This window comes from Nyctereutes procyonoides, unplaced genomic scaffold, assembly GCF_905146905.1.
Source record: "Nyctereutes procyonoides isolate TBG_1078 unplaced genomic scaffold, NYPRO_anot_genome, whole genome shotgun sequence".
Lineage (NCBI taxonomy): Eukaryota > Metazoa > Chordata > Mammalia > Carnivora > Canidae > Nyctereutes > Nyctereutes procyonoides.
In genome coordinates, this window is record NW_026575082.1 from 17,452,804 (window position 1) to 17,478,200 (window position 25,397).

At 44.3% G+C, this 25,397-nt stretch overlaps 1 protein-coding gene across 8 annotated transcripts in view; it reads right to left on the reverse strand.

Annotated features, from left to right (window-relative positions):
• Positions 1-25,397, reverse strand: part of LOC129514443 (E3 ubiquitin-protein ligase NEDD4-like) — a 336,683-nt gene that overhangs the window by 164,169 nt on the left and 147,117 nt on the right. The window contains exon 1 of one of the 8 annotated variants that reach the window (XM_055333009.1): positions 12,031-12,269. The exons of the other annotated variants lie outside the window; for them this stretch is intronic. Within the exon in view, the coding sequence (XP_055188984.1) occupies positions 12,031-12,053 (23 nt within the window). The 5' untranslated portion in view covers positions 12,054-12,269. Of the gene's footprint in view, positions 1-12,030; positions 12,270-25,397 lie in introns of those variants that run through there. 8 annotated transcript variants of the gene reach the window in all.

Genomic DNA, 25,397 nt, shown 5'->3' on the forward strand with positions numbered 1-25,397 from the left:
GTTCTCGAGCTGCGGTGGGCATCTGAATCACCTGGAAGGCTGACCAAGTAAACACCCGGGTCACTGGGCTCCCATCCTTGAGTTTCCAATTCTGATCTGAGGCAGGACAGGGCAGTCTGCATTTCTCACCATGGGTCCCCGGCCCCAGCCTGGGAAGCAAGGAGATTCCACTTCTCTCTGTTTCTCCAGGATCCCGGACAAGGGGGTTCATTCAACTCCGTGTTTCCACCCCCCTCAATCACCCCTGCAGGAGGGAGGGTGGGCAGAGGGGCTGCCTCACCTCTACTGGCTGCCAAGGTCTCTGCTGCTGACCCTGCCCCGGTTGCCTGGGTTGCAGGAAGGGCAGCCCACGGGCCTACCTGTGATTTCAACCAACCAGTCGGTACTGCTTTTTGTTTATTTCAAGGGGAACCGGGGGGGGGGGGTAGCAGGGCAAGTCCCTTCTCGCCCATTTGAACACACACCACTGTCTAACGAGAGAACGGTTACAGGTACCCTGTAAAAACATGAGCCTGTCGGGAATTCAGTTCTAGGGCAAGTTCAGCTCTAAAAGAAACAAGGGAAAAATCTGAAACGAGGCACTTGGTCAGCCTCTCTGTTCTTAGGGGAGTTGGACAGGACAGTGACACCGGCTCCTCTCGTGGCTCAAGAGAAAGGTCAATCCAACTCGAACTTCAGACAAAAATTCAAAGATTTTTTTTTAATCAATTAGATCCCTTTACCCCCAATTTATCAAGTCAGTAGCCAACACACACACACACACGAACACACACACACACGTGCATAGTCACAGAACAGCAATGCCATCAGCCAGGATGGGAACAGACTTCCAGGGTCGTCACCCATGGGTGACACCACCCCTTGGCTAATCCTACCTGGGTCTTTGTGATGAAAAATGAACCCTGCAGATCAAAGGGAGGAACCCTGAACTCGCTGCCACAGGGGCAATCAACCCGGAGCTGTGCAGCCCTGGAAAAGATGGCCAATTCTCGAGTAGAGAATGAGTCAGGGAGCTTGGCCCCAATTGATTAAACAGACAAAAAGTAGTTGTAATGAACCCTGAAGAGTGCTGGTTCCCAGGGCTGGGCCGCCCGTCTGCTGTCACCGCACCCTCCGGGGCCACTGGGATGGCAGCACAGGAAGGGAGGTATTCAGCACCCCTTGGCCATCATGAGATGGGCACAAGTCTAGACGAGACCCCCCCCACCCCATGCCCGGGAACGAAGGGGGAGCAGAGCGGATGCCACCCCAAGTGAGCCTGGGACAGACAGGGAAGTGTGTGAGGGGGCCCCAAGGCAGCTGTATACCCCTCATGTCCTAGGCACACAGATATCACCCTCTCTACCCCCCTGCATTGGCTTGTGCCAAGCACTGCCCCAAACACTTTCTGTAGACTCTTTCCTTAGACCTACTTAGTAAGAGTCTGCACTTCTCAGGGGTGGGAGTGACAGTCCAACTCGGTAGCCAACCCCAAGACTGTGCAGCTGTCACTACAAGAACCTCCTTTCGGGCAGCCTGGGTGGCTCAGCGGTTTAGCACCTGCCTTCAGCCCAGGTCATGATCCTGGAGTCCCAAGATCGAGTCCCGGTCAGGCTCCTGCAGGGAACTTGCTTCTCCCTCTGTCTGTGTCTCTGCCTCTCCCCCCACCCCCGGGTCTCTCATGAATAAATAAATAAATAATCTTAAAAAAAAAAAAAGACAACTACTTGTACCTGGATGAATAAAGAAAGCAGCAGCTCATCTTGAACCATTCCCTGTGTTTAGGGCTAAATTGTGCTCCCCTCCCAACAAAAGACAGAAAAGTCGAAGTCCTAACCCCAGGGCCTCAGAATGTGACCCTATTAAGAAATAGGGCCTTTAGGGATGCCTGGGTGGCTCAGCAGTTGAACGCCTGCCTTCAGCCCAGGGTGTGATACTGGAGTCCTAGGATCGAGTCCTGCATCAGGCTCCCTTGCAGGGATCCTGCTTCTCCCTCTGCCTCTCTCTCTCTCTCTCTCTCTCTCTCTCTCTCTGCATGCCTCTTATGAATAAAGAAAGAAATTTTTATAAATAGATAGATAGATAGATAGATAGATAGGGCCTTTTGGGGTGCCTGGGTGGTTCAGTGGTTCAGCAGCTGCCTTTGGCTCAGGTCATGATCCCCGAGTCCTGATATCGAGTCGTGCATGAGGCTCGCGGGGGGAACCTGCTTCTCCCTCTGCTTGTGTCTCTGCCTCTCTCTCTGTGTCTCTCATGAATAAGTAAATAAAATCTTAAAAAAAAGAAATAGGGCCTTTAGGCCATACTAACTGAGGTAATATGAAGTCCTTAGGGTGGGTGCTCATTCAACATGATGGTGTCCTTATGAGAGAGGAAATCTGCACAGAGACAGACATGCGCAAAGGGAGATGATGGGAAGACACATGGGGACAAGATGGCCAGGTGGCAGGAAGGATGCATCTAGAAGGCCGAGGGACACTAAGGATAACCAGCAAACACCAGAAGGGAGAAGAGGCAAGGGAGGAGTTTCCCTTCCCAGAGCTCCTGGAGGGAGCAAGTTCCTGCTGACACCTGGATTTCAGACTTGCAGCCCCCAGAACAGATAATACATTTCTAGGTTTTAAGCCACCAAGTTGGCGGGACTTCATTACAGTAACCACGGGGAACCGAGAACCCATTAAAGCCAGTCTTTCTCAGAAACCCTTAGACCCAAATGTATCCTAGAACTCTCACTTTCCTCTTGTTTCAGAGAGATGACCCTGTCTGAATTCCTACATAACGTTCCCAGGAGAGGCTTGGGGCAAGATCCATAATCAAATCTTAGATCCATGCTCTATGTATGAATAGTTACATTAAATGTTCTACACGAAACCCAGAAACACTCTCGAATCTGTTCAGGTCAGGTTTTGCCATCAAAGGAGCTTCCCACAAGACTACAAAAAAAGTCCCAGTTGCCAGGGCTTTTTGGATTTTGAAACTGCTTAAGGAAGGATTCTGAACAGATAAGGGATTACGTACCTGTTCCAAGTCGTAGACCACCAGGTAAAATACAGGTCCCTCCTAAAGCCCCCCCCCCCATCCCGTCCAGACTGTTCACCGAAACACAGCTGCCTGTGAATCTGCAATTCCTCACAGAAACAGAATACACCCTCAACTCTTTAAAAAAAATGCAAAATAATTTTTATGAAGTTTTATCTCCAAGGCTACATGACACACGCAAACAAACCACTAGACCCTTGACCTTTCCATGATGCTGAGTTCTATACGGTGTCACCACAAGGCTTTTTAAAAATTTTAAAAGAGAGGCAAAACAATTATGCTTCACAGTTATCACCACAGGAAGAAAAACAAGTATAATCAATAGGAAGTGGGCCAGGTGATGAAAATGCCCCCACCTTCATGCTCCCGAGAGAGAACTTACAGGGGAGACACTTTTTTTTTCTTCCCCCGCAGTGATGCAGTGAATGTATTGCAGGTACCCATGTTTGGACTTCCCGGCCTGCATGTTGCCAAGAAGAAAGGGAGTTTATAGAAGAAATAAAGCCTTCATCAGTATGAAACCTCTCAAGTTGACCTGCTTGCTCCTCACTGGGGTGAACACCACCAGACCCCTGACCACATCTCCAAAGCTTAGCTACATAGGGAGATTTCCCTTTGTGTTCAAGTATTTTAAAACAAGTATTTTAAAGTCCTCCCTTAGGTAACCATGTTAGATGAGACTGGCTATTGAAGGATTTCTAAAGAGAGCCTAGGGTAGGTTCTAGAATTGTTGGTAGGTATTGGTCCTACTCACACCATCCCACGTCGCAGAGGGTGTTGGAGCACTGAGGTTTTATGCTGCTAGATGACTTTGTTGTAGAGATCTATGTGTCTCTCCTGGTCCCTGGGACCCTGGAGAAGTGTTAAAATGATCAGGGGATGAGAGCACACAGAACAGATTAAGAGAATTTTCACAATAAAATGCACCTTTCCCATAATAACTGTAGTGGTCGGACGTCTATTATACTGAATCAGGACATGGGATCCTTGCTTTCCTTTTACCCTATGCTTAAGGATTTCTACCAGGCAGTAAGTACAGAATCTTAGCCACTTGTCACCAACATCCACACCTGTTTGATTCCTCAAATACACCAATCTACTGCCTTCAAAGTTTTCAGCCCTCTTACCCTGGTTGCACGCTCGCTACAGGTGCCTAGGTTTTCTCCCCTCACTCCAGGGGAAATCCAGGGAGCCAGCACCACCTCCCTCTCTCCTTCACAGAACCAACCACCATATACTAACCGGCCTCCCCACGCTCTACATTCGTACAGTTGTGACTGTTTAGACCACTCCTTTGGCACCAAATCACGTGGCCTTTCTGTATCATTTGTCCTTCCTCAAGTGTGTAAACTTAATTCTTTTAAACTATTTGCAAGTCACTTAAGGGCACTATCTACCTTCTTGGGTGGTCTGCATTTTTCACCCACAGAACAAACCCTCAATAAATGCTTCCTGGTTGCTGGACTTCCTACCCACCACTATGACAGGGTAACTTCTTCCCATGGTCACACGTTTGGAAATGTGTCTTGCCTGAGCTGCCAAAACATGGATTTCTCAAGTTTCTTAACCTCAAATCTTTATGCAGCCGGTGTGGATTGAAATGCCATTCAACAGTGATCGCAAGTTAAGTAAAATCCACTATCTGCCACTTCCGGATGCAGCAGGTGTCACCACAAAGCAAGACATAACCTCTCCCCTCACTGGGTCACTAGGGGATAAGGTACGATACTTTACCCCCAGCAAGGTGAACATGCATATGCGCTTCCCATTCTGCAGAAATATTATTCAGTAACCATCCTGGGCAAGCAGTTTGAGACCTTGGCAATTAATGTTCAGGTAGCAGCAGGACTCCTTATGAGTGAACACAAAGCCCTACCCAGACACATGCAATCTAAATTTGAGAAATCCTATGCGTGGGGATAACTATGTAGTCTAGCCAAATACCAATTATTACCTGCTAATTAGATTTATACTCTATATTCTGTAGTCTATAATTTTGAAGACCTAAGGCTTGAGCACTAGGCAAACAAATGAAGGAATCTTCTGGCCATCCAATCTCTGTGATTAAACACCTAAAGATGAAATTCACTGCAAGCCCCAACTTCCTCTATGCCCCATCTTGCTAATGCAGCCAAATACTAAGGCAATTGCCCAAGCCCAACACGTAGGAATCACCCACCGGGAGCTGGTTCTTTGTAACCCCGGAGACGAAGTCTGCAGAATACACCGCCTGCCCAGCCCTGGCCCCCATCTGCCTCTACAACACCATCACCCACATTGAGCCGAGGAGGGGGGATGATTTTTAGTTCTCTAAGCATACCCACGTGTTTCCCTCTGCTGGAAACACCCTGAGTCCACCCTGCTTGCATGTGGTCCTCACTCATCCTTAAAGCCCAGCTCGACGGTCTCCGACGGTCTCTGAGAACGCCACCTAACCCCAAACCCCTCTCCTGCTGGTAGAGGCCAATCAGTATAGTCACCCTTTACTGATGTGTCCGTTTTGGCTACTGGTCCAGAAGATCCTAACAAGCCATCCAGGTCTCAGTCACTTGTGCGTATGACACTCCAGTCACAAGGTAGGACTGCAGTAAGTAACTGCTTTCAGGGTATCGTGATGGCCCAAGAGCAGGCTGGGCCTGCAGGGCCCTGGGCACCAGAGGGGCGGGATAGCTCTGGTGGGCAGATCCTGGCACAACACGGACCAGATCGTGGGACACGAGAGGTTCACAGGCTGAGCGATGGCCAACCCTAGTACTTCCAGGTAAAATGCTGCTAACAAAGGAGTACACTGGATGGAAACAGCCTCATTTGCAATTTCTTTTTTTTTTTTTCCCTCAAGTCCTGGCTGAAAACAAAGAAATCCAATAGTCATGGAGTAGGAGCCGAAAGTGCAGGATAATCTGCTCTCAGGGAGTGGGAACGAGAGGCAATTAATAAAGGATTAAGGCGAAGTAAAAGCACAGTGGAACACGTGGCTGCAGCCGGCTGAACGCTGAACCCCACAGCGGCAACGACACAGGACAGAGCCACCACGGGAAAGCACCTGCTATGTGGGCCAGGAGCTGCAAGGAGCCCCCCGAGCTGCTCCCCGGGGCCAGACCTCGCCCTGAACCAGACGCCGGGAGGTTCAGCCCAGACCCTTAGGAAAAGCACGGCCCAGAGTCTCCGGTCAGATATGATCCCAAAGTGACGAGAGCCACCCAGCCAACCCCATCACCCCATCAGGCTGCCGCACAGGATGCAGCGAGGGGACCTCTGGACCACTCACCTCAAGCACTGACAACTCGGAAGCCACAACCTCCAGGAGAGCCAAGTGAGGACCAGGAAGGCCCTGGGGAGGCTGGGTCCACAGGCTGCCCCCTGCTCCCGGAAACCTCACTGGGCACCTCTAGGCACCTGCGACCGCCAGGCTCCCTCGTTCCCTCTGCACTTGTTGAGCTGCTGTCATCCTGCACAGCGAGGAGACCTCAGCAGGTCCCAAGGGCTTCCCCTGCTCGCAAGCAGGGCCCGAAACTCACAGCCTGGGAGCCGGGAAACCTCGGGAGCCCCATCCCCAGCGATGCCGGGTTAGGGGGTCCCTAGCTCAGAAGGGGGCTGCTCCGCAGGTTTTCACCTTCCCCTTCCCTCTCCACTGTTAGCGTCAGGTTCTAACACACTGCCAGTTTACGAGGTCTGCTTCCATGGGTTGCTAGAACAAATCTTGACTTGAGAAAAGAAGAAAACTCTGGGAGGTCACATTACCTAACGATTCCATTTGGCAAATGACAAAACTTGTATCTTGTCAGTGGTGTGGCCACCAGTTCAACCCTCTGCCTGTGTATTTAGGCCACCACACCTGTTATAGGAATAATTCACTTTTAAGCCACTTCATGGATGTAGATGCCCCTTGTTTCCAATCAGACTAAATGATACTTGAAAATGTTTGAGGGGCGTCTGGGTGGCTCAGTGGTTGAGCACCTGCCTTTGGCTCAGGGCTTGATCCCGGAGACCTGGGATCGAGTCCTGCATCAGGATCCCCACGAGGAGCCTGCTTCTCCCTCTGCCTGTGTCTCTCATGAATAAATAAAATCTTTTTTAAAAAATGATGGACATTTTCCCCCCAAGAAATATCTTTTCATTTTGCTCTAAGATCATTGACCACTTACCCTTCTAGGCACAACAAGGTATAGTTTTCTAGGCAAAGGATGTTTTACAGGATTTTCAAAGCCACCACTACCCTCACATTGGCCACAATTTCCATACTAACCCAAATCAATCATACTGGGAAGTATCTGGAATTCCCATGCAGAAGGAAAAACGCTCACCTAACTGCACAATTGTGATACCCTCCCCTTCTCATTTTTTTAAAAAAAGATTGTATTCATTTGAGGTAGAATGTATGTGTGTGTGTGTGTGTGTGTGTGTGTGTGAGAGAGAGAGAGAGAGAGAGAGACAGACAGACAGACAGACAGACAGAAAGAGAGAGCAAGCAGGAGGAAGAGGGAGAGCGAGAAGCAGGCTACCCCCTGAACAGGAGTCTAACCTGAGGCTCAAGCCCAGGACCCTGGGATCACAATCAGAGCCCAAGGCAGATGCTTCACCGACTAAGCCACCAAGGTGTCCTCTGATTTCATTACTTTAAAGACTCTCACATGCCTCCAATGACAGAAACTGTTCACTTGGTTATTGGTCTCTTCCCACCAGGCTACAGCTCCTGGAGGGGGAATGCCGGGGGGGGGGGGGGCGGGGGCAGGTGTCCACACAAGGCTGTGCAGCCTGCCCAGCACGTGGAATCTGAGTGGCCCCTGAGGTGCCCAAGGCATACTTGAGAAAATAAGTTTCACCTCAACACCGGGAGGCCATTCAAGCTCTAACTGGTGCATGCTCAGTTGGGGAGCTCCCAGATTGCTTTTCACTTTGTTCTCTGCCCACACATCTCCCCTCCCTTAAAATAACAAAACAGCAGGGCCAAATATAGATGTGCCCAAGCACAACAAAAGGGTGAGTTAATTATGACGCAGGTAACACCTAGGATTAGGCCAGGACCTGCTGCTCCAGGCAGATGAAGAGGCCGGAGGCTCCTGCCCAGAGAGGGACCCCACTGCTGAGTCTGTGGGTCTTAACCCTAGACGGGTTCTTGCTAAGCCAAGACACTGGCCTTCTCATCAAAGCTCCCCAGCTGTGTCATACTAAAATCCGAATTTAAACAGCGAGATCATTTCAGGGGTGATGTATGATCTCCTGGGAGTTGCAGCTCCACACAGGTGACAGTGCCTCCAGTCCTCTTCCGGGTCCCCCTCTCTGACTCGCACACCTCCCTGCTTTACATAACCTCTCTAGCCATCAGGTTCATTTGTACCCCCAGCAAAGCGAGTTCCATCAGCACACACGGAAAGAAAACTACTCTGCCTTTGGTGTGTGGCTTCTCATCCATGAACAAAGACTTGAAAAAATGTTTTAAACCAGCTCACATAATTAGGGGAACCTGTTTTCCTGGGCTCATGAATCTTACAAATCAATTAAGTCTTAATTGACTTTGATTGTCATCTTCACTCAGCCCAGTTCTTAACGGCTGTGAAAGTTTTTTTTTTTTTTAAACATGAGGTGAAAACAAAGGGGGGTGGTGGTGGAAATCAACCTTGAAAGAATTTTAGCTCAGCAAGAAATGCCAACTGTAGGAAAAAAGAAGCCCTCAATGTCTAGCAGAAAGACACTTAATAAATATTTGGTAACTGACAGGCTGAAAAATAAGAGGAATCATTTAAAGGAACGAACAGGATGTTACACCTGTCTTAAATAGCCTGGTCAAGGAGTTAAAACAGTCATACAAATAGAACACCAGATAGGACACTGTCCAAAGAGAGCACACCTCTTTCAGATACGCGGCTCAGTGAGGAACACAGGTTCAAACCTCAACGCAAAAGGGCAATGAGGAAGGAGTAGGAATATATTAAAATACATTAAAGCCTCCACACCATTCCCTTTAATGAAGCCAGAGACCTCACAGAGTCTCAAGCTTGCCTGCTTAGCACAGCCGATCTTGGCCACAATAAACTCAACCTTGTTAACTGAGCTGAAGGTTCAAATCCCTTCAACTGGCACATGCTCCTGAAGATCACAGCCCCAGGACTCTGCACAGCCTCTGCTCCAGAATCCATGACCAAACGCCCTCATAATGTGACGGGGTTTCCAGGTACTGACCTGAGTCACAGGTGGTTTAGAATTTCATGTGATCCCTTGCCTGCAGCAGGCTCAATGAGTAACAGATGAGCAGGACAACCCAAATCATTGCAAGTGGTGCTTTTTTATGTATGTCTATGAAGCTCTATCTACTCAACTTGGATCTGTCATCTCTGTTTCCACTTAGTGTGAAGTAACACTGTTAACTGCCTCTAAGGTGTGATGATATGTCACATGTCTCATGTGCCATTCCAAAAATTTCCATTGAGTCTTCCATGATCTAGAAGAAAATCAATCCTTTGTTTTCTGGAATGATGTCAATCAGGCCCTGGAATTCCTTTTAAACTTTTTAAATTCAAGTATAATTAATGTTATATTTTAGTTTCAGGTATATGCTATAATGATTCGACAATTCTATACATGACTCAGTGCTCATCACAACAAGTATCCTCTTAGGAGATGGAATTTTGACTTTTCTTCCTGTAATCACCTCTAAGATGAACAAACACTGGTCTCAGCTGAGAGACTACAGCTCATGGTTACCTGAAAAGATCTCAGGATTATTTGGGTTAATCCAGTTTTGACAACAACAGCAGGGCAGGAGGAACATTCTAAAAGATCTGGAACCTTGGGCCTTTCAAGGAGTCAGAAACAAAGTCCTCTTTGATTTCAAGAGGGCAGTCGCAACTCAAGCCTGAACCACAAGTCCTGGCCAGTGGGCAGGATCACACGGGGAGCTGCCTACCTGTGCTCCTGTTTACCTGTGCTCCTACTTAACCTGTGCTCCTGTGCTTCCAAGAAAAGCAGGCCAAACACACAAGGAGCACAAATATTTACAGTAGGTGAAGGTGTGCCACGTGACTCTCTTTGGAATTCTGAGCCACTGAGAACATAGTTGAGGGAGATTCTGAAAACACTTGAGAACACGTGCTGTTGCCATCACCCTGAAGGTGAATGACCTCAGAAGCCTCTGAGATCCAAGGTGAGAGATTAGCTGGCTGGCTCTGGGCTGACCTATAGAATGGGACATCCTCTACATTGCTAGCACATTAAATCATTGCTAGCTAACCCAAAATGAGCAAGGAGGGAAATCACCAGGAGGAAAGATTTCTGCCAAAGTGAAAGAAATGAAAAGAAATGCCTTCACTTGAAAATTGACTTGGAAAGACACTATACAGTATAGATGGTAGGGCAAATACTGCCTGGAATGAAATTCAAAAGAAATCAAAACCACCCTGCTATCCCAACACAACTGTCGTGATCATAAAAGCCCCCGTGTTATCATCAACTACCTCCAAGATGTTGTCAATAAGTATACAGGGCTCCCCACTATCACCGCACCCACCCACCCCAACCACTTTAAGATAAAATGTTTATGTTCCTCCGATAGCAAATTCCTATCATTCCACCCCTGCCTTCATTTTATATATTATATTCCACACTGGCAAGAGAATGTCCTAAACATGCTGTTTTACATCAACATTCAGTTGCAATAAAGAACTCAAAAAAAAAAATCTGTCACATCTGCAAGAATCATTCCACTTTCTTTTCAAACCCTAATAGAAAGCTTTTTTCCCCCTCACCTCATTTCACCAGCTTACTCAAATTCCTACGGGAATTAAAGTTCACCTTGTCCTCTCCATGAATATTTATAGGAGGGGGGGGTCAATAAAACATAGGTTCTTTAAATCTCCTTTTCTCTTATAGATTGGCTGCTTGTTTTCACTTGTCTGGCACAATTTAACACCTGTGAACAACATACTTCACAATGTGAAATAATTTATTAAAGAATGACTAAGATTTGACTATAAGCTTTGCCATCTTACATCGTTGATACACTTTTATTTATTGTCTTAAAATTCCATCCATCTTAACATTTAACATTAGGAATACCTGTCTGAAAGCAACCTAGCTCATTAATATAAAGGTGTGGCCTGCACTCCAATTTATTTCAGGCCTTGACAACACTCACCGACACGCTAACTAGTTAACAGTTTATGAATCACCATCAAATGAGACAGTAAAGAAACAAAAATCACGTGTTAATCATAAAGTGTATTCCGACATATGAGTAGTAAGGGTGGGAAAATGAGAGCAAAACCTCAAGGAAAAACTCAGTTGAATACAGACTCTCAAACCAATCATAACCACAATGGCGATAATAAATGCATTCAGGATAAGTTAGGAGAGCCAAATACTAAGGGGAGAAAGATTTCTCTCACTGCCAACTCACAATTCAGATAGAAACCGTAAATCATTCTCCAAGCCAACCATTTCCAACCTAAGATGTTATTTTCATTTGAAGCCAAGTAGAGCTGGAGTCCTCCTCTCCGCTAGGGAGATTTCTAAGTCAGAAATACCCAAAGAGAGACCCACAAGAGAACTGGAGGAAAGACAACTTGTTTCTTCCTACACCACGGACTTCTAAGCGAGAGAACATCCACAGAACCGACGTGGTCTACATTTTCCATTATTTTCAAAAAGAAAACAAAGGTATCCATGGTGCTTTCATTTTGAGAAAAAAAAAAAAAAGCATACGTTTTCCTGGTCAAGACAGAGATAAGAAAGCAAAAGGGAAGAAATCGGGAGAATTCAGATCACAACTCTTTCCAAGTTTCATTCTTCGCCGACCATCCCGTCTACACGAAGCAAGGGTGTGAGTGATCAGCTCCAGCCAACTCTGAACACTGAAAAGTCATTTATCACGGGAAATCTTGCTAGAAAAATGCCACAGATATTAAAAAAAAAAAAACACACACACACACACAACCAGCCCTACACCAAAATCAAACTCTGTGCCAACAGAGGTTACACGTTCACATAACAAACATACAGTGGCGTCTTTGTTCTTACCTGTAATTGTCCTCAAGGCTCATGAAAAACAAGCCATCTGTCCTGCCGGGAAGCGTCTGGTTGGGGTTGGGCCGGCCGTGCGGTCACTCGGCTGGGACTCTACCTGGACGACCCCGGGGGCTCCTGGCTCCTCCTTCCCCGGGCAGGAAAGCTGTCCCCGCACACACCTGTGCCGGCACGCGGGGACCACCAGGAAGTCCCAACACCACTGAGGAGGAACGCAGGGAGCTCGCTACTTATACGGATGACTCACTTCAATGACAGCTAGAAGAAGTGTTGTTGGTGGAAAAGGAGTGGAGTCGAGCTCCACCCCTACCGTAAGGATTAGGTAACTCCACCCAGCGCAGCAATTAGCTCCCTCAGCCACCCGGTGCCCTAACGTTTGGTTACCTGCAGCAGGGCCTCTGCAAGTGGCTTCTCGCCCGGGTTGGTAGAGGAGCGCACGGGCGATACCCTAACCCGGGAGCATCTGGTGCTGTTAAGAACCATAACTGGGGCTGCGCTGTTTTGTGTATTTAAAGCTGCAACTGAGTTTCCTGGGAAGACGGGGGTGGGAGGACAGGAGAGGTCTATCCTCCTCCCTCACAACGAACTCGGCCTCTTTCCAGTTTCCGTTGGGGGGACCGCACACACCAGGCAAGCTAGAGAACACCTGCTGGACCTCTAAAGCTGAAAAGAGTTCTTTTAGTTTTTAAAGATTTATTTATTTTTAATTTTTAATTAATCTCTATGCCAAACGTGGGGCTCGAACTCACATCCCTGGGAGTCGAGAGTCGTATGCTCCACCAACTGGGCCAGGCTAGGCAGCCCAAAAGCTGCAAGTCTTGCAGGGGCAAGAGGCCGAAGGAGAGGTAACTATGATGCAAACTACAACACCATTCAAAATTGACACGCCAGGGGGGTGTCGGGTGTCACCGGAGAGATAGCACCACCCTATACACCAATCCACAATCCCTGGTGTGCAAACTCATTTTCAGATCAACCAGCTGGGTGTCCTTTGGTATAGACCCAGAGCATTAAGTGAGGGCCAGCAGAGCTCACCTTGGTACTATGTTAGCACTGTGTCCCACTGGAGGGGTACAGTTTACAGCCCTGACCACCCTTTATTTACTGGACACCCAGGGACCAAGTAAAACATGTGCTCTTTCTTTGGCTCGTGACGGGCACTAAGCTCCACTTCTCTACTCTCGTCCAAAGCCACATGGAAACCCAGGTCTACAAGCCCAGCAGGTGTGGCTGAGATAGGAAGTGCCCCCCTTGTAGGAAAAGCAAACTTTCTACATTAACCTCAAATTGGGTGACACGCTCATTCATGAAGTCCTCCTGGCACGTCAGCAGAGCACCTCTAAACTAGACTTTCAAGTTCCCACAGGGGCTCAAAGGCTGGGATTCCCGGAAGTGCTGGGGCAAGGCAGATGACCAGGGGAGTCAGCGACCTCTCGTGGCTGGGGGATCACTGAGGGCTTGCTGGAGAACATCTGCCCCGGGGGGTTACCACTAGAAACCCTGTCCCTGAATAACCCCTTTCAGACCGGCTGAACACTGCAACCATTTTTAATAATAATCTTGAAACAACAAGGGAAATGCCCTAAGCTTCTAGTATTTGGCAGGTGAGGACACACAAGGTGGTAAGAGCAACGCCTCCAACTTTGACTCTAAAATTACAAAGTTAAGCTGGTTCACATTTACACACTGGTTGGAAGGTTAAATAAATAAGAACCACAATATACTATAATACACATAAAGAAGCTGAATAAGTTATTTAGCAATTTGCCCGTTCCATTAAAGATAAGAGGCACCAGGGTGGCAAGCTGGCTCAGTAGGAGGGACACTCGACTCTTGATCTCAGGGTTGCAAGTTCAAGCCCCACGTTAGGTGTAGAGATTACTGAAAATAAACTTAGAAAAAAAAGATAAAAAGTACCTATCCTTGCCATCAAATGCTACTCAACTGTTATGAGCTGAGAATCGTGTCCCCTAACTGCTTACATTGAAGTTCTAACCCTTAGTCCTGAGAACGTGACTATGTTTGGAGACAGGGTCTTCAAAGAAGTAACTGAGCCACAATGGCACCTTCAGAGCGGGCCTCTAGTTCAATATGACTGGTGTCCTCGCAAGAGAAAACACGGACACAGACAGGAGCAAAGGGAAGACCACGTGAAGAGACGGGGAGATGATGGACATCTGCAAGCCAAGGAGAGGGGCCTCAGAAGCAACCAACCCTGCTGACCCCTTGCTCTTAGAATTTGAGCTCCCTGAAGTGTGAGATCAACTTGTTGTTTAAGCCACCCGGTCTGGTACTTTGTTATGGTAGCCTTAGCAAGCTAATACATTAAGTAAACAATCTTAAATATAACTATGAATACAAAAAAAAACCCCACAGATCTCAGATTTCTGATTAATAACTATTCTCTCATAGCCAAGAAGCGCTTCATTTCTACTCCCTGTTTACTGAGGCTCTGCCTTGAATAACGCAGAGAAAACCTTATTCTGGCTGAAGGACCAAAAAAGGTCTACAGAGGACCTTTCCAATTCCAATTCTCCTGCTTACATGAACAGTCAAACTCATTGACCAAGTGATCTCCATCTACATCTTTCTCCTCGACCCACAGAAATCAGCTTCTGCTCAACCTCCACTAAAATGCAACTAAAACCATCGGCAACTGAATCGGCAGTCTTAGCCCTGAATTAAGAACTGTTAACAACAGAGGAAATGTTAGAAGTCTTAGTTCAAGCCCCTCTGTCTAAAAGAGGGAACTGGAACCCAACTAGAGCAGCACCACCATCTAGGAATAAATGCTGATGGGGATTCAACCCAGTCAGTCCTAATGAAGTGTTAGCATCGCTGCCCCACTCTACTATTAACTGAGGATAGCCTGAAATTATCAAATCTCTCCAATATCCCCAAAAAGGAAATCCACTGCTCTACAGAGCAGCTGTAGTGCAGAGACAAGGATATAGATGCTAGAGAACTAAGGGAGTGTGGCCAAGGTCGGAGAGGAAGTAAAAAAAACAGGATTTTGTTTTTTAACCTGGGTACATTCAGAGTCAGGTAATTCTTCATTATGGGGGGCTGCTCTGTGCATTGTAGAGTATTCAGCAGCATTCCTGGTCTCTCTCCACTAGACAGAGTTCTCCCCCAGGGGTGACAACTAAAAACATCTCCAGACATTGCTGAGTGTCCCCTGGGAGGCAAAGTTGAGAAGCACTGGGTTAAAAGAAGAGGACTTTGTGCAGAGAGGAGGCGTTGGTGGCCCTAGAGAAGGGATGGGGAGTGGGAGGAGCCACTTCTGAGAGGGTATAGAGGTGGTATAGAAGAATAAATGACAAATGCTGTTGTAGACAAGGCAGGAATTAGGGACAGGAGTTTCCCTGTAGACAGGAAAATACAGGCAGTATTTCTCCCTCTGACGGTTGCTTTTTTGCGATTTCTTGCTTTATTTTTTCCAAAGAAGCAGAAGACCTGATTATGGGTTGGGAGTGAGGGAATCACAGATTCAAGAGCGTCAAGAGAACCAAAGTCTGGAACAGCTAGATAGCAAAAGGGATGAAGGGCAGCTCCGAAGTCTGTTGGAAGACTGCCCCACAAACTCAGAGCAGTCCCAGCATGTGTGACACTACAGGTTCCCACCTGCATGGTGGAGGATCCAGGAAGAAGGTAAGGAAGCTGGTTGGATGAATGCAACTGGGGTCCCTAAAGGGGTGTGGACGCGGGGTGCCACAGATATGCTGTGGTCAGCAGTGGGCAGAGCAACCTAAGGTTACTGGAACCTGTCAACAAGGAATCTGCCGCAGCAGAATAAAGATGAGGAAAGCCTAAGAAAGGGGGCATGGCTGAAAAGGAAACTGAGATCCTATAGACAGTCTAATAGGCTAGAGACACTCTCCCCTTTAATAATTCCATTCCAAGGAATCTTCCCTAAGGAAATAATCAGAGATATAGTCAGGTGAGGTGACAGACCCATAAATTCATTACAATAACTAAAAAACTAGACACAACCTTAAATGACCAACAGTAGAGAAACTAAATTACAGCTATCTGTTCGTTCATGTCCTCAAAGAATATTTTACAACATGGGAAAAACAGAATGTTAAGGAACAAAGGCTATAAAACTATATAGAACCTAGTCTAGTTTTTAAATTTTACATATTTACATGCATACATTTTTATAGCTTGTGAGTTTTAATCTCTACTAAGGCAACAGCAGACGCTATGAGATTTCCAAGGTAAAAAAATCTTAATTTAGACTCCTGGAGAAGATCTAACAAAAGGAGTGGTCAGAGAGGAACGAAGAGGAGCCAGGAACTAATAAGACAGTCAAGGACGACAAAAAGGTTGAGGAGGAATGTGCTGAGCAAGTATAGGTCTCTGGATCTGATGAACAGGAAGCCGTCGGTGTCTTAAGACAGAGACTTCAGTTCCATAGTATGGGCAACATGCACTTATCCCAAAAGGAAGGGATTCTTTTCCTGAATTCCCGACGGAAGGGAAGCCTTGAAGCCTGTGAATTGGGTTGGGGCAGGAGGGGGAGCATCCTCCCAGAAGTTTGCCAATAGGCAAGACTGCTTCTGTTCTCACTTACCTCCCTTAGGGACCTTTTCTCCAAATTAAAATTTCAAAATAATGTTTAAAATTCATGGCAAGCCTTAATTCTGCATTGCCTACAATTAAATGTGTATTTGTATGGCTTCCAGCAATTCTGACATATTACCAAGAAAATTGCTCAATATTGTTTACTACACTTAGAAGACTGGGATTGGATGTGAGGTGGGATCTTATGAAATACCACCAAGGGTCACAATGGATCAGTATGTGCCAATGGAAAGCAGAGGAAGTATAGAAAAGGCAAATTTTAAGTTAATATAAACCAAAAGGAAAAAGGCTGATTTCATTCATAACGAGATCTTATTAATAACACAAAACCTGAACTTCAGAGTAGGATTCCAAAGACTTTTCAGAGATTTTGTTTTTGGTTTTTTATCTTAGCAGAATTTGCCAATTACTTAGATCATCTTAACTTTTTTTTTCCTTAAAAGCCATTGTAAATTTACCATGTGCTCTGCAGCCTTCAAAAATCATCTTTCTAATAATATTACAAGTTATCATAAAATGCTCATCATTCCAAGCAATATTATAGACTTATTCTAAATAAACTATTTCCATTTACATATATAAGTAAGCCAGTTTACACATATAACTAAAAAGAAAATAAAACGGCAACCACTCATCTTTCTCTGGTTATTCAATTACAGGTAGACCTATGTTTTATAAATATTTTCCCCAATGTCTAATTTTTTTTACAACCAGAAAAAAAATTTTTGATTGCTAAAATGCATTACCACTTGTTTTAAAAGAATGAGTAACCTTATGAAGAATCCAAATACTAGGCAGGAAAAAAACCAAGTTTCCCTGTTTTGTTCAAAATCAGTTACAGGTGGAGGGGGGAGGGGGGAAACTAGGACACTTGGAGGGGGAGGACTCACAGTGAACAGAACAAGGATGACATGACACAGGAAAAAAAAAAAAACTTTACATAACATAGGCAAGGCTTGGGGATTATGACACCAAGTCTTGAATTTCCTCACAAGGTCTTAAATCCTCCTAACCTAGATTAGCTTTTTCTTCCAAAGCTACAAAAGAAGACAGCATGTGATTTACATGCTTCACAGGTTAATAATATCCAGTCACTAGGGATTTTGCCAAAATATCTGAAATGAAAATGGTCTCATCAAGGAGGGGAAAGGTGTCTTGAATCTTTAAACATCAGTCTGTAAACATAATACTGCGAATCTCTACTCTGCTCGAGGCACTAGCCAACACCTGATGATTGGCAGCCTCAAGCATTTATAACCTGACAGCTTACAGAAAGTTCCCTGATTTATGAAATGGCTGTGTCACCCAGGATCCTGAACACAATTTCACATAGGAGAAATGCCTCAATCTCCATGCTCCTGTCCCCTGCCTTTGGCTGTGGAGACCATGTCAATGCCAATGACTCTGGTGGGCCTATGCAGCCCGGACCTGGTCCTGAAGTTCCATTCTCTCGAACTGTCATCTTCGCATCTTCTCCTGAAGGTCTAAGAAAACTAGTTCTGCACCTGGTTCCCCCAACTCAGCGGCCACCAGCCAACCAGCTGTTCAAGCTAAAATTTCCCCAACTGGACTCTCCTCTTTATCCCGTATACATCCAGTCCATGGATACACATTCTCCACCAAAGGCAAGTAAAAGGAAAATACCAAAATATTGAGAGCGATGTCCTTTCTTTTGCTGGTAGCTGTTTTTCCTTCTAATTTTTCATCTTTTTTTCAGATTTAGAAAATTGTATATGCATAGCTTTCACAACTGGAGGGGGAAACCTCATTTTTACCATAAAGATAAAACGCTAAACATAGTTGTTAGCTTTCCAAGACACCACAGAAGAGACATTCAAAAGCTCAAGGTTAAAATTACAAGCTTCTCTACAAAATATACAAAAAAAAATCAAACAAGACAAATCCTATTACCAAGGACTCTTACCAATCAATGAAAAATTAACAACCCAAAGGAAAATGAACAAAGGATGCAAATTAGCACTTGCTAAAAGAAGAAAAGGAGATACATGAAGAGACATTTAACTTCACTGATTAAAGATAGGAAACGAGACACTTTTACATCCTTCCTAATTGCCAAGACTAAAAGATGGATGATATGAAGTAATGCTCACCACGGGAAAACCTGACATCTCATCAACCATTGGGTGGACACTAGTGTGATACTTGGAAGGGCAAGGCCCTTGGACCTATGAACATCGTGTCAGTTATGTCCTTTCATCCAGTAAGTCAATTATAGGAATTTATCTACAGAAACACCTGCACATAGATACAAACACCACAGAGCACTTAAAACACGGTTCAGAAGACATCCTGACATATCAACTAGGAGGAAAAAGCATGTTGCTATCTAGTTTATTCGGTGTGGTCTCAATTTTTTTAAAAATAGCAACTTTTATGGAACTCTTTCTGTATGACAGGCCAGGTGCTATTCTAAGCCCTAAGAGCATCACTGACTCTGCTCTTCACTGTACCCCTTGGAGATAAGCACGAGTATTTATTATCCCTGCTCCACAGATGAGAAGGTAACAGAAGTTTATGTTCAGATGCCCCTGAGGGCACATTTCTACCACTCTTCTTCCACAGAGACTAAACATCCCATCCCTAAGAGTCCTAGGGAAGCAGGAAGGCTGTCGTCACTTGAGCATTAATGGGATGGGTCAGGTGGGCTGAAGAACAAAACCAGAGCCTCCCAGTAGGCAGCAGAGAGCTGCTGTATGATTGGAAGTGTTCTCTAGGCACCAGAAAGTCAAGAGTCCAAGGACACAATGGGCTGGAGATATCTGGGGTGGGGGAATTGAGGGGGGGCAACAATCAGGATGATTGATTAATCAGGAAACCTCATGTCCTCTAGCTCTTCCTGTGGCTACCATTTTCATGCAGGTACAAGCAGCGCGGTCCTGTGACAAGAAATCCAGACAGAAGATGGGCAGGGGGAACAGAGGGTAGCCACACCTACAAGGACACCAAGCCCCATGTGGCCCCAACCTGACAACTACCAGCGACAGGCTGCTCTGATGAGAAAGGGCAAGCAGAAGTCACAAATCTAAAGGCCAGCAGACAAAGAAGAATCACCAAATTTGGGGGGGGGGTTAAAAACAGCTCTATAGAAGAAGGGGCACACGCATGCCAAGGGAACACCGGTGTTGGGAATGAAAAATAATTTTAAATATATATAGAAATACTCTCAAAAAAAATCTGAGAGGGCACCGGCGTGTCAAAACAAATACTGCTGCCGTGAGAAAGATCTAAAAAAAAAGGCAACCAGGGTTTTTAACTTAAAGCATAGTGCTCTGCAGGTTCCTCTCCACAGGAAAAAAAAAATATATGGGACGTGGTGGACACCTAACCATGGATGGGTTTTTACATTTGAGCCAGGAGAGGAGGCGGCAGCGGCCTGGAAATCCCTTCTCTCCCCCGCCCCTCCCATCATCCATTTCAACCTCCACTCCTCTCTCTAAACTTAGAGAACCAGAGTTTTCATCTGCTTCTCCATGCCGCCCCTCCACCCCCATTTATGCACTAGGGCAAATAGAAGGAGAACTGGTCTTCACAACTGGGTATTATACACTTTCTGAACCTTGCTTCTCATGCAGCAATTTCTCACAGAAACCCACGCCCACCCCAAGCCAACAGTAACATAGCTCTAATTCTGTGTAGTGGCTGCATCCTGGGCCATGGTACAAATATCCCATAAGTCAGCCACTTTTCAAGCAATGAGCATTTGTATTTTCAATATTTTGCCGCTATGATGGTACAACAAACATCCAAATACATAGGACTTTGTGTACACTTTTATTTCTAGAAGACAGATATCCAGGAGAAGGGCTGCTTAGAAAGGTATATTAATTTTTAGTTTAATATGCATTGCCAGTCTGCTTTCCAAAGAAATTCACATCTTGCTAGCAAGTGTTACTCTCCTCTATTTTTACCAGGCTGATGGGTTTGAAGTAATGGCTCATTGTGGTTTTAATCTGCATTCTTCAGCAAATGTGACTTCTTTTTCATAGGTTTGCCGGCTGTCTGCATTTGCTTTCTATGAATTGCATATTCTTGGTCCATTTTCCTCCCGGAGTTATGTTTTTCCTGCCAATTTGTAAGTTATTAATCTTAGAGGCAGTAACCCCTTTCCTGTCATACATAAGATAAACACCCCTCCCCTGATGTGTCAAGCTGTAGGCATCAAATCCTACTTAAGAATTTCATAATTCTCCTTCACTCCAAGATGATTACTAGTGCTTTCTTACATTTTCTTATAAATTTGAACTTCTTGTGTAAGTTTTTGCAGTTTCTAGGATTTACTTCTGATTATAATGTAAGATATAGATTTATCTTTATCTACCCTCCCCCCTTAAAGAGATGGTCATGGCAATGAAAAATTAACAACCCAAAGGAAAATGAACAAAGGTTATGGAAGTACCACCCATTAAATAATGTATTCTTTTCTCAACAGTAGGAACTACTCATCTTATTATATCTTACACTCTTCTACTTTTTTTTATGATACACACACACACAGAGAGAGAGAGAGAGAGAGAGAGAGAGAGAGAGAGAGAGACAGGCGCAGAGACAGAAGCAGGCTCCATGCACCGGGAGCCCGACGTTGGATTCGATCCCGGGTCTCCAGGATCGCGCCCTGGGCCAAAGGCAGGCGCTAAACCGCTGCGCCACCCAGGGATCCCCACTCTCCTACTTAAACATAGCATTGGATTCTCTATTCTGTTCCACTGAACTACTTATGTTATCCTGTGTCAATACCGCATTGATTTGATCCAAAGACTTTCTCAGCACATTGTGATCAGTGGTTTTTTTCTGTATTTGTCTGAGCTCTTCTCAAGTATTATGCATTTACTCTTCACGATTATTCAGTTCAAAAAGAAAAAGGAAAAACCTACTGTGTTGGAAATTCTAAGTGGCACTGTAATAAATACATGAATTTTATGTGTTGCATGTTTCTATTTCAGAATCTCTAAAAAGGATACAAGTCCCATACTTGTTCAATGTTTTCCTAGGTCATTTTCTGCTATTGAGAAGAGGAGTACTTGGATTTCCATTTCTGGGTGCTCATTTTCAAAACAGAAATGGATCACTTCTAGACTTATTTTTTTATCCAGTTACCTTGGCAATTTTTCCTATTGATTTTATATATACATACACACATACACATTTTTTAAAACAAGGGATTCTTAAGTTTTCTAGACATACAAACACCTCATTGTCTTATTACATTCAGTAGAACCTCTAAGACAATGATAAACAACTGTAAAAGCAGACATCATTGGAAAATTCTTAATTACAATTCAAATAGTTTTAGTTATTTTACCTTTTTAGGAAACATTTGTTATCAAGGTGTTTTTGTTAAATTGTAATATATAGCCTTTTTATGTTTAACTAATTTGTTTCTAATCCTATTTTGCTTTTTTAGATTGTGTTATACTAGGAATGGCTTCTTAACTTGATCAAATATGGTTTTCAGGCTCTCTTAAGCTGCTCTTCAACTTTTCTCCTCTACTGTGTTGAGGTACAATAACGGATGATGGTGATAAAAGTTCTAATAGTCACCCTAGTTATTACTGGAATAAACTATTTTTTAAATTTAAATTCAATTAATTAACATATAGTGTATTGTTAGTTTCAGAGCTAGAGCTCAGTGATACATCAGTCTTATATAACACCCAGTACTTCATTACATCATGTGCCCGCCTTAACCTTCATCACTCAGTTACCCTATCCCCCCACCCTCCTCTCCAGTGACCCTCAGGGTGTTTCTATGATTTAGAGTTTCTTAGTTTGTCTCCCTCTCTGATTTCATCTTGTTTCACTTTTCCCTCTCTTTCCCTATGATCCTCTGTTTTGTTTCTTAAATTCCACATGAGTGAAATCATATAATTGTCTTTCTCTGATTTATTTCACTTAGCATAATATCCTCTAGGTCCATCCACACCAGTGCAAATGGCAAGATTTCATCTGTTGATGGCTAACAGTCCACTGTGTGTATATGCCACATCTTCTTTATCCATTCATCTGTCAGTGAACATCTGGGCTCTTTCCAAAGTTTGGCTATTGTGGACATTGCTGCTATAAAATTGGGGTGCAGGTGCCCCTTCGGATCACTACATAGGATCCTCTCAATAGATAAAGAAAAAGGCATGTAACAAAGTACAGCCTCCTTTCTTGATTAAAACTCCTTACAGTGTAGGGATAGAGGGAACATACCTCAGTATCATAAAAGCTATATATGAAAAGTCCACAGAGAGTATCATGCTCTATGTGGAAAAACAGAGCTTTTCCCCTAAGGTCAGGAACATGGCAGGGATGTCCACTCTCACCACTGTTATTCAACATAGTACTGGAAGTCCTAGCCTCGGTAATCAGACAACAAAAAGAAATAAAAGAAATAAAAACAAATAATAAATAAATCCAAACTGGCAAAGAAGAAGTCAAACTCTCACTCTTCACAGACAACATGATACTCTGTGTGGAAAACCCAAGCCTCCACCCCAAAATTGCTAGAACTCATACAGGAATTTGGCAAAGTGGCAGGATATAAAATCAATGCAGAGGAATCAGTTGCATTTCTATACACTAACAATGAGACAGAAGAAAGAGAAATTAAGGAGTTGAGCCCTTTACAATTGCACCGAACACCATAAGATACCTAGAAATAAGCCTGACCAAAGAGGCAAAGGAACTGTACTCAGAAAACTATAGAAGACTGATGAAAGAAATGGAGGAAGACACAAAGAAATGGGAAAATGTTCCATGTTGATGGATTGGAAGAACAAATATTGTTAAAACGTCTATGCTACCCAGAGCAATCTACACATTCAGTGCAATCCCTATCAAAGTACCATCAACTTTTTTCACAGGGCTGGAAGAAACAATCCTAAAAGTTGTGTGGAACCAGAAAAGACCTCAAATAGCCAAAGGAAAGCTGAAAAAGAAAACCAAAGCTGGTGGTGGCATCACAATGCTGGACTTCAAGCTCTACTATAAAGCTGTGATCATCAAGACACTGTGGGACTGGCACAAAAACAGACACACAGATCAATGGAGCAGAATAGAGAACCCAGAAATGGGCCCTCAACTCTATGGTCCACTAAACTTTGACAGAGCAGTAAAGAATATCCAAAGGAAAAAAAGACAGTCTCTTCAATATATGGTGTTGGGAAAATTGGACAGCCACATGCAGAAGAATGAAACTAGACCATTCTCTTACACCATACACAAAGATAAACTCATAATCGATGAAAGTCCTAAAGGTAGATACAGGAACCCATCAAAATCCTAGAAGCCAACACAGGCAGGAACCTCAGTGACCTCAGCTGCAGCCAGTTGTTGCTAGACACGTCTCTAAAGGCAAGGGAAACAAAGGCAAAAATGAACCACTGGGACTTGATCAAGATAAGAAGCTTTTGCACGGCAAAGGAAACAGTCAACAAAACCAAAAGACAACCTACAGAATGGGAGAAGGTATTTGCAAATGACACATAAGCTAAAGGGCTAGTATCCAAGACCTACGTTTGAACCAAGATCTTGATGAAGAATTTATCAAACTCAACACCCAAAGAATAATCAAGAAATGGGCGGAGACACACAGATATTTTTTTCCAAAGAAGACATACAAATGGCCAAAAGACACACAAAAAGATGCTCAACATCACTCATCATCAGGGAAATACAAATCAAAACCACAATGAGGTACCACTTCACACCAGTCAGAATGGCTAGAATGAACAACTCGGGAAATGACAGATGTTGGCAAGGATGCACAGAAGAGGGACCCTCTCACACTGCTGGTGGGAATGCAAGCTGGTATAGCACTCGGAAAACAGCATGGAGGCCCCTCCAACAGTTGAAAACAGAGCTACCCCACGATCCAGCAACTGCATTAGTAGGTATTTACCCCAAAGGAATAAACTATTGATTATAGTGCATTAGCCTTTTGATGTACTCAAGAGTCTGTTAATGAATTGAATTTTTCCATTTTTCCATTTACTTTCATAAATAACATTGGTCTGTACTTTTCTTCTTTAAAATGTATCAGGTATTAAAATTATGCTGGTTTTAGAAAATGAACCTCAAATCTTTTCGGATTTGCTACATCCCCAAATACTATAACACATTTTCTGTTTTTTTTTAAAGGTTAGATTTAAACTCAGCTGGCAACCCATGGAGCCCTGGTGGCTTTTTCAATCACCTTTCCTATCACTTCTATATTAATTGTGGTTTGTTTTTTTTTTTTTTCCAAGTTTTCCATGCTTCTGGGATCAATTTTGGTAATTTGTAGCTTACTAAGAAATCATCCCTGTGTTTTTCTAATGTGTTTTGCCAGGGGGCTACATGTAGTGCTTTCCTACAAGGCCTATCAATCCCTCCTGTATCTCTCCTCATTCCTATTACCTATGTTTGCTCTCCCTTTTCCTCAGGGTGATGAGAGTTTATTTTATTGGCCCTTTCAAATAACTAGTTACTGCGTTTACTTATTCTTTAAGGTTTTCTGCTTAATTAATTTTAAACTTTTATCTCTGGTATCTCTTCATTTCTCCTTCCTAGCTTTTTAAGATGTTCTTTTTCTAATTTCTTATGATGCATACTCAATCTCTTCATTTTCCTTCTGCTTTAATAATGAAGGTAACTTTCCTATTCTAGGGGATATTCCCTTTCGAAGTAATCTACAATACTTATACTTTTTTTAAAAAATAAAGAAGAAAGAAAAATATCTAAAATGAAATTTTAAAGAGCCACAATATAATTAAGCATTAGAACTAATCTAC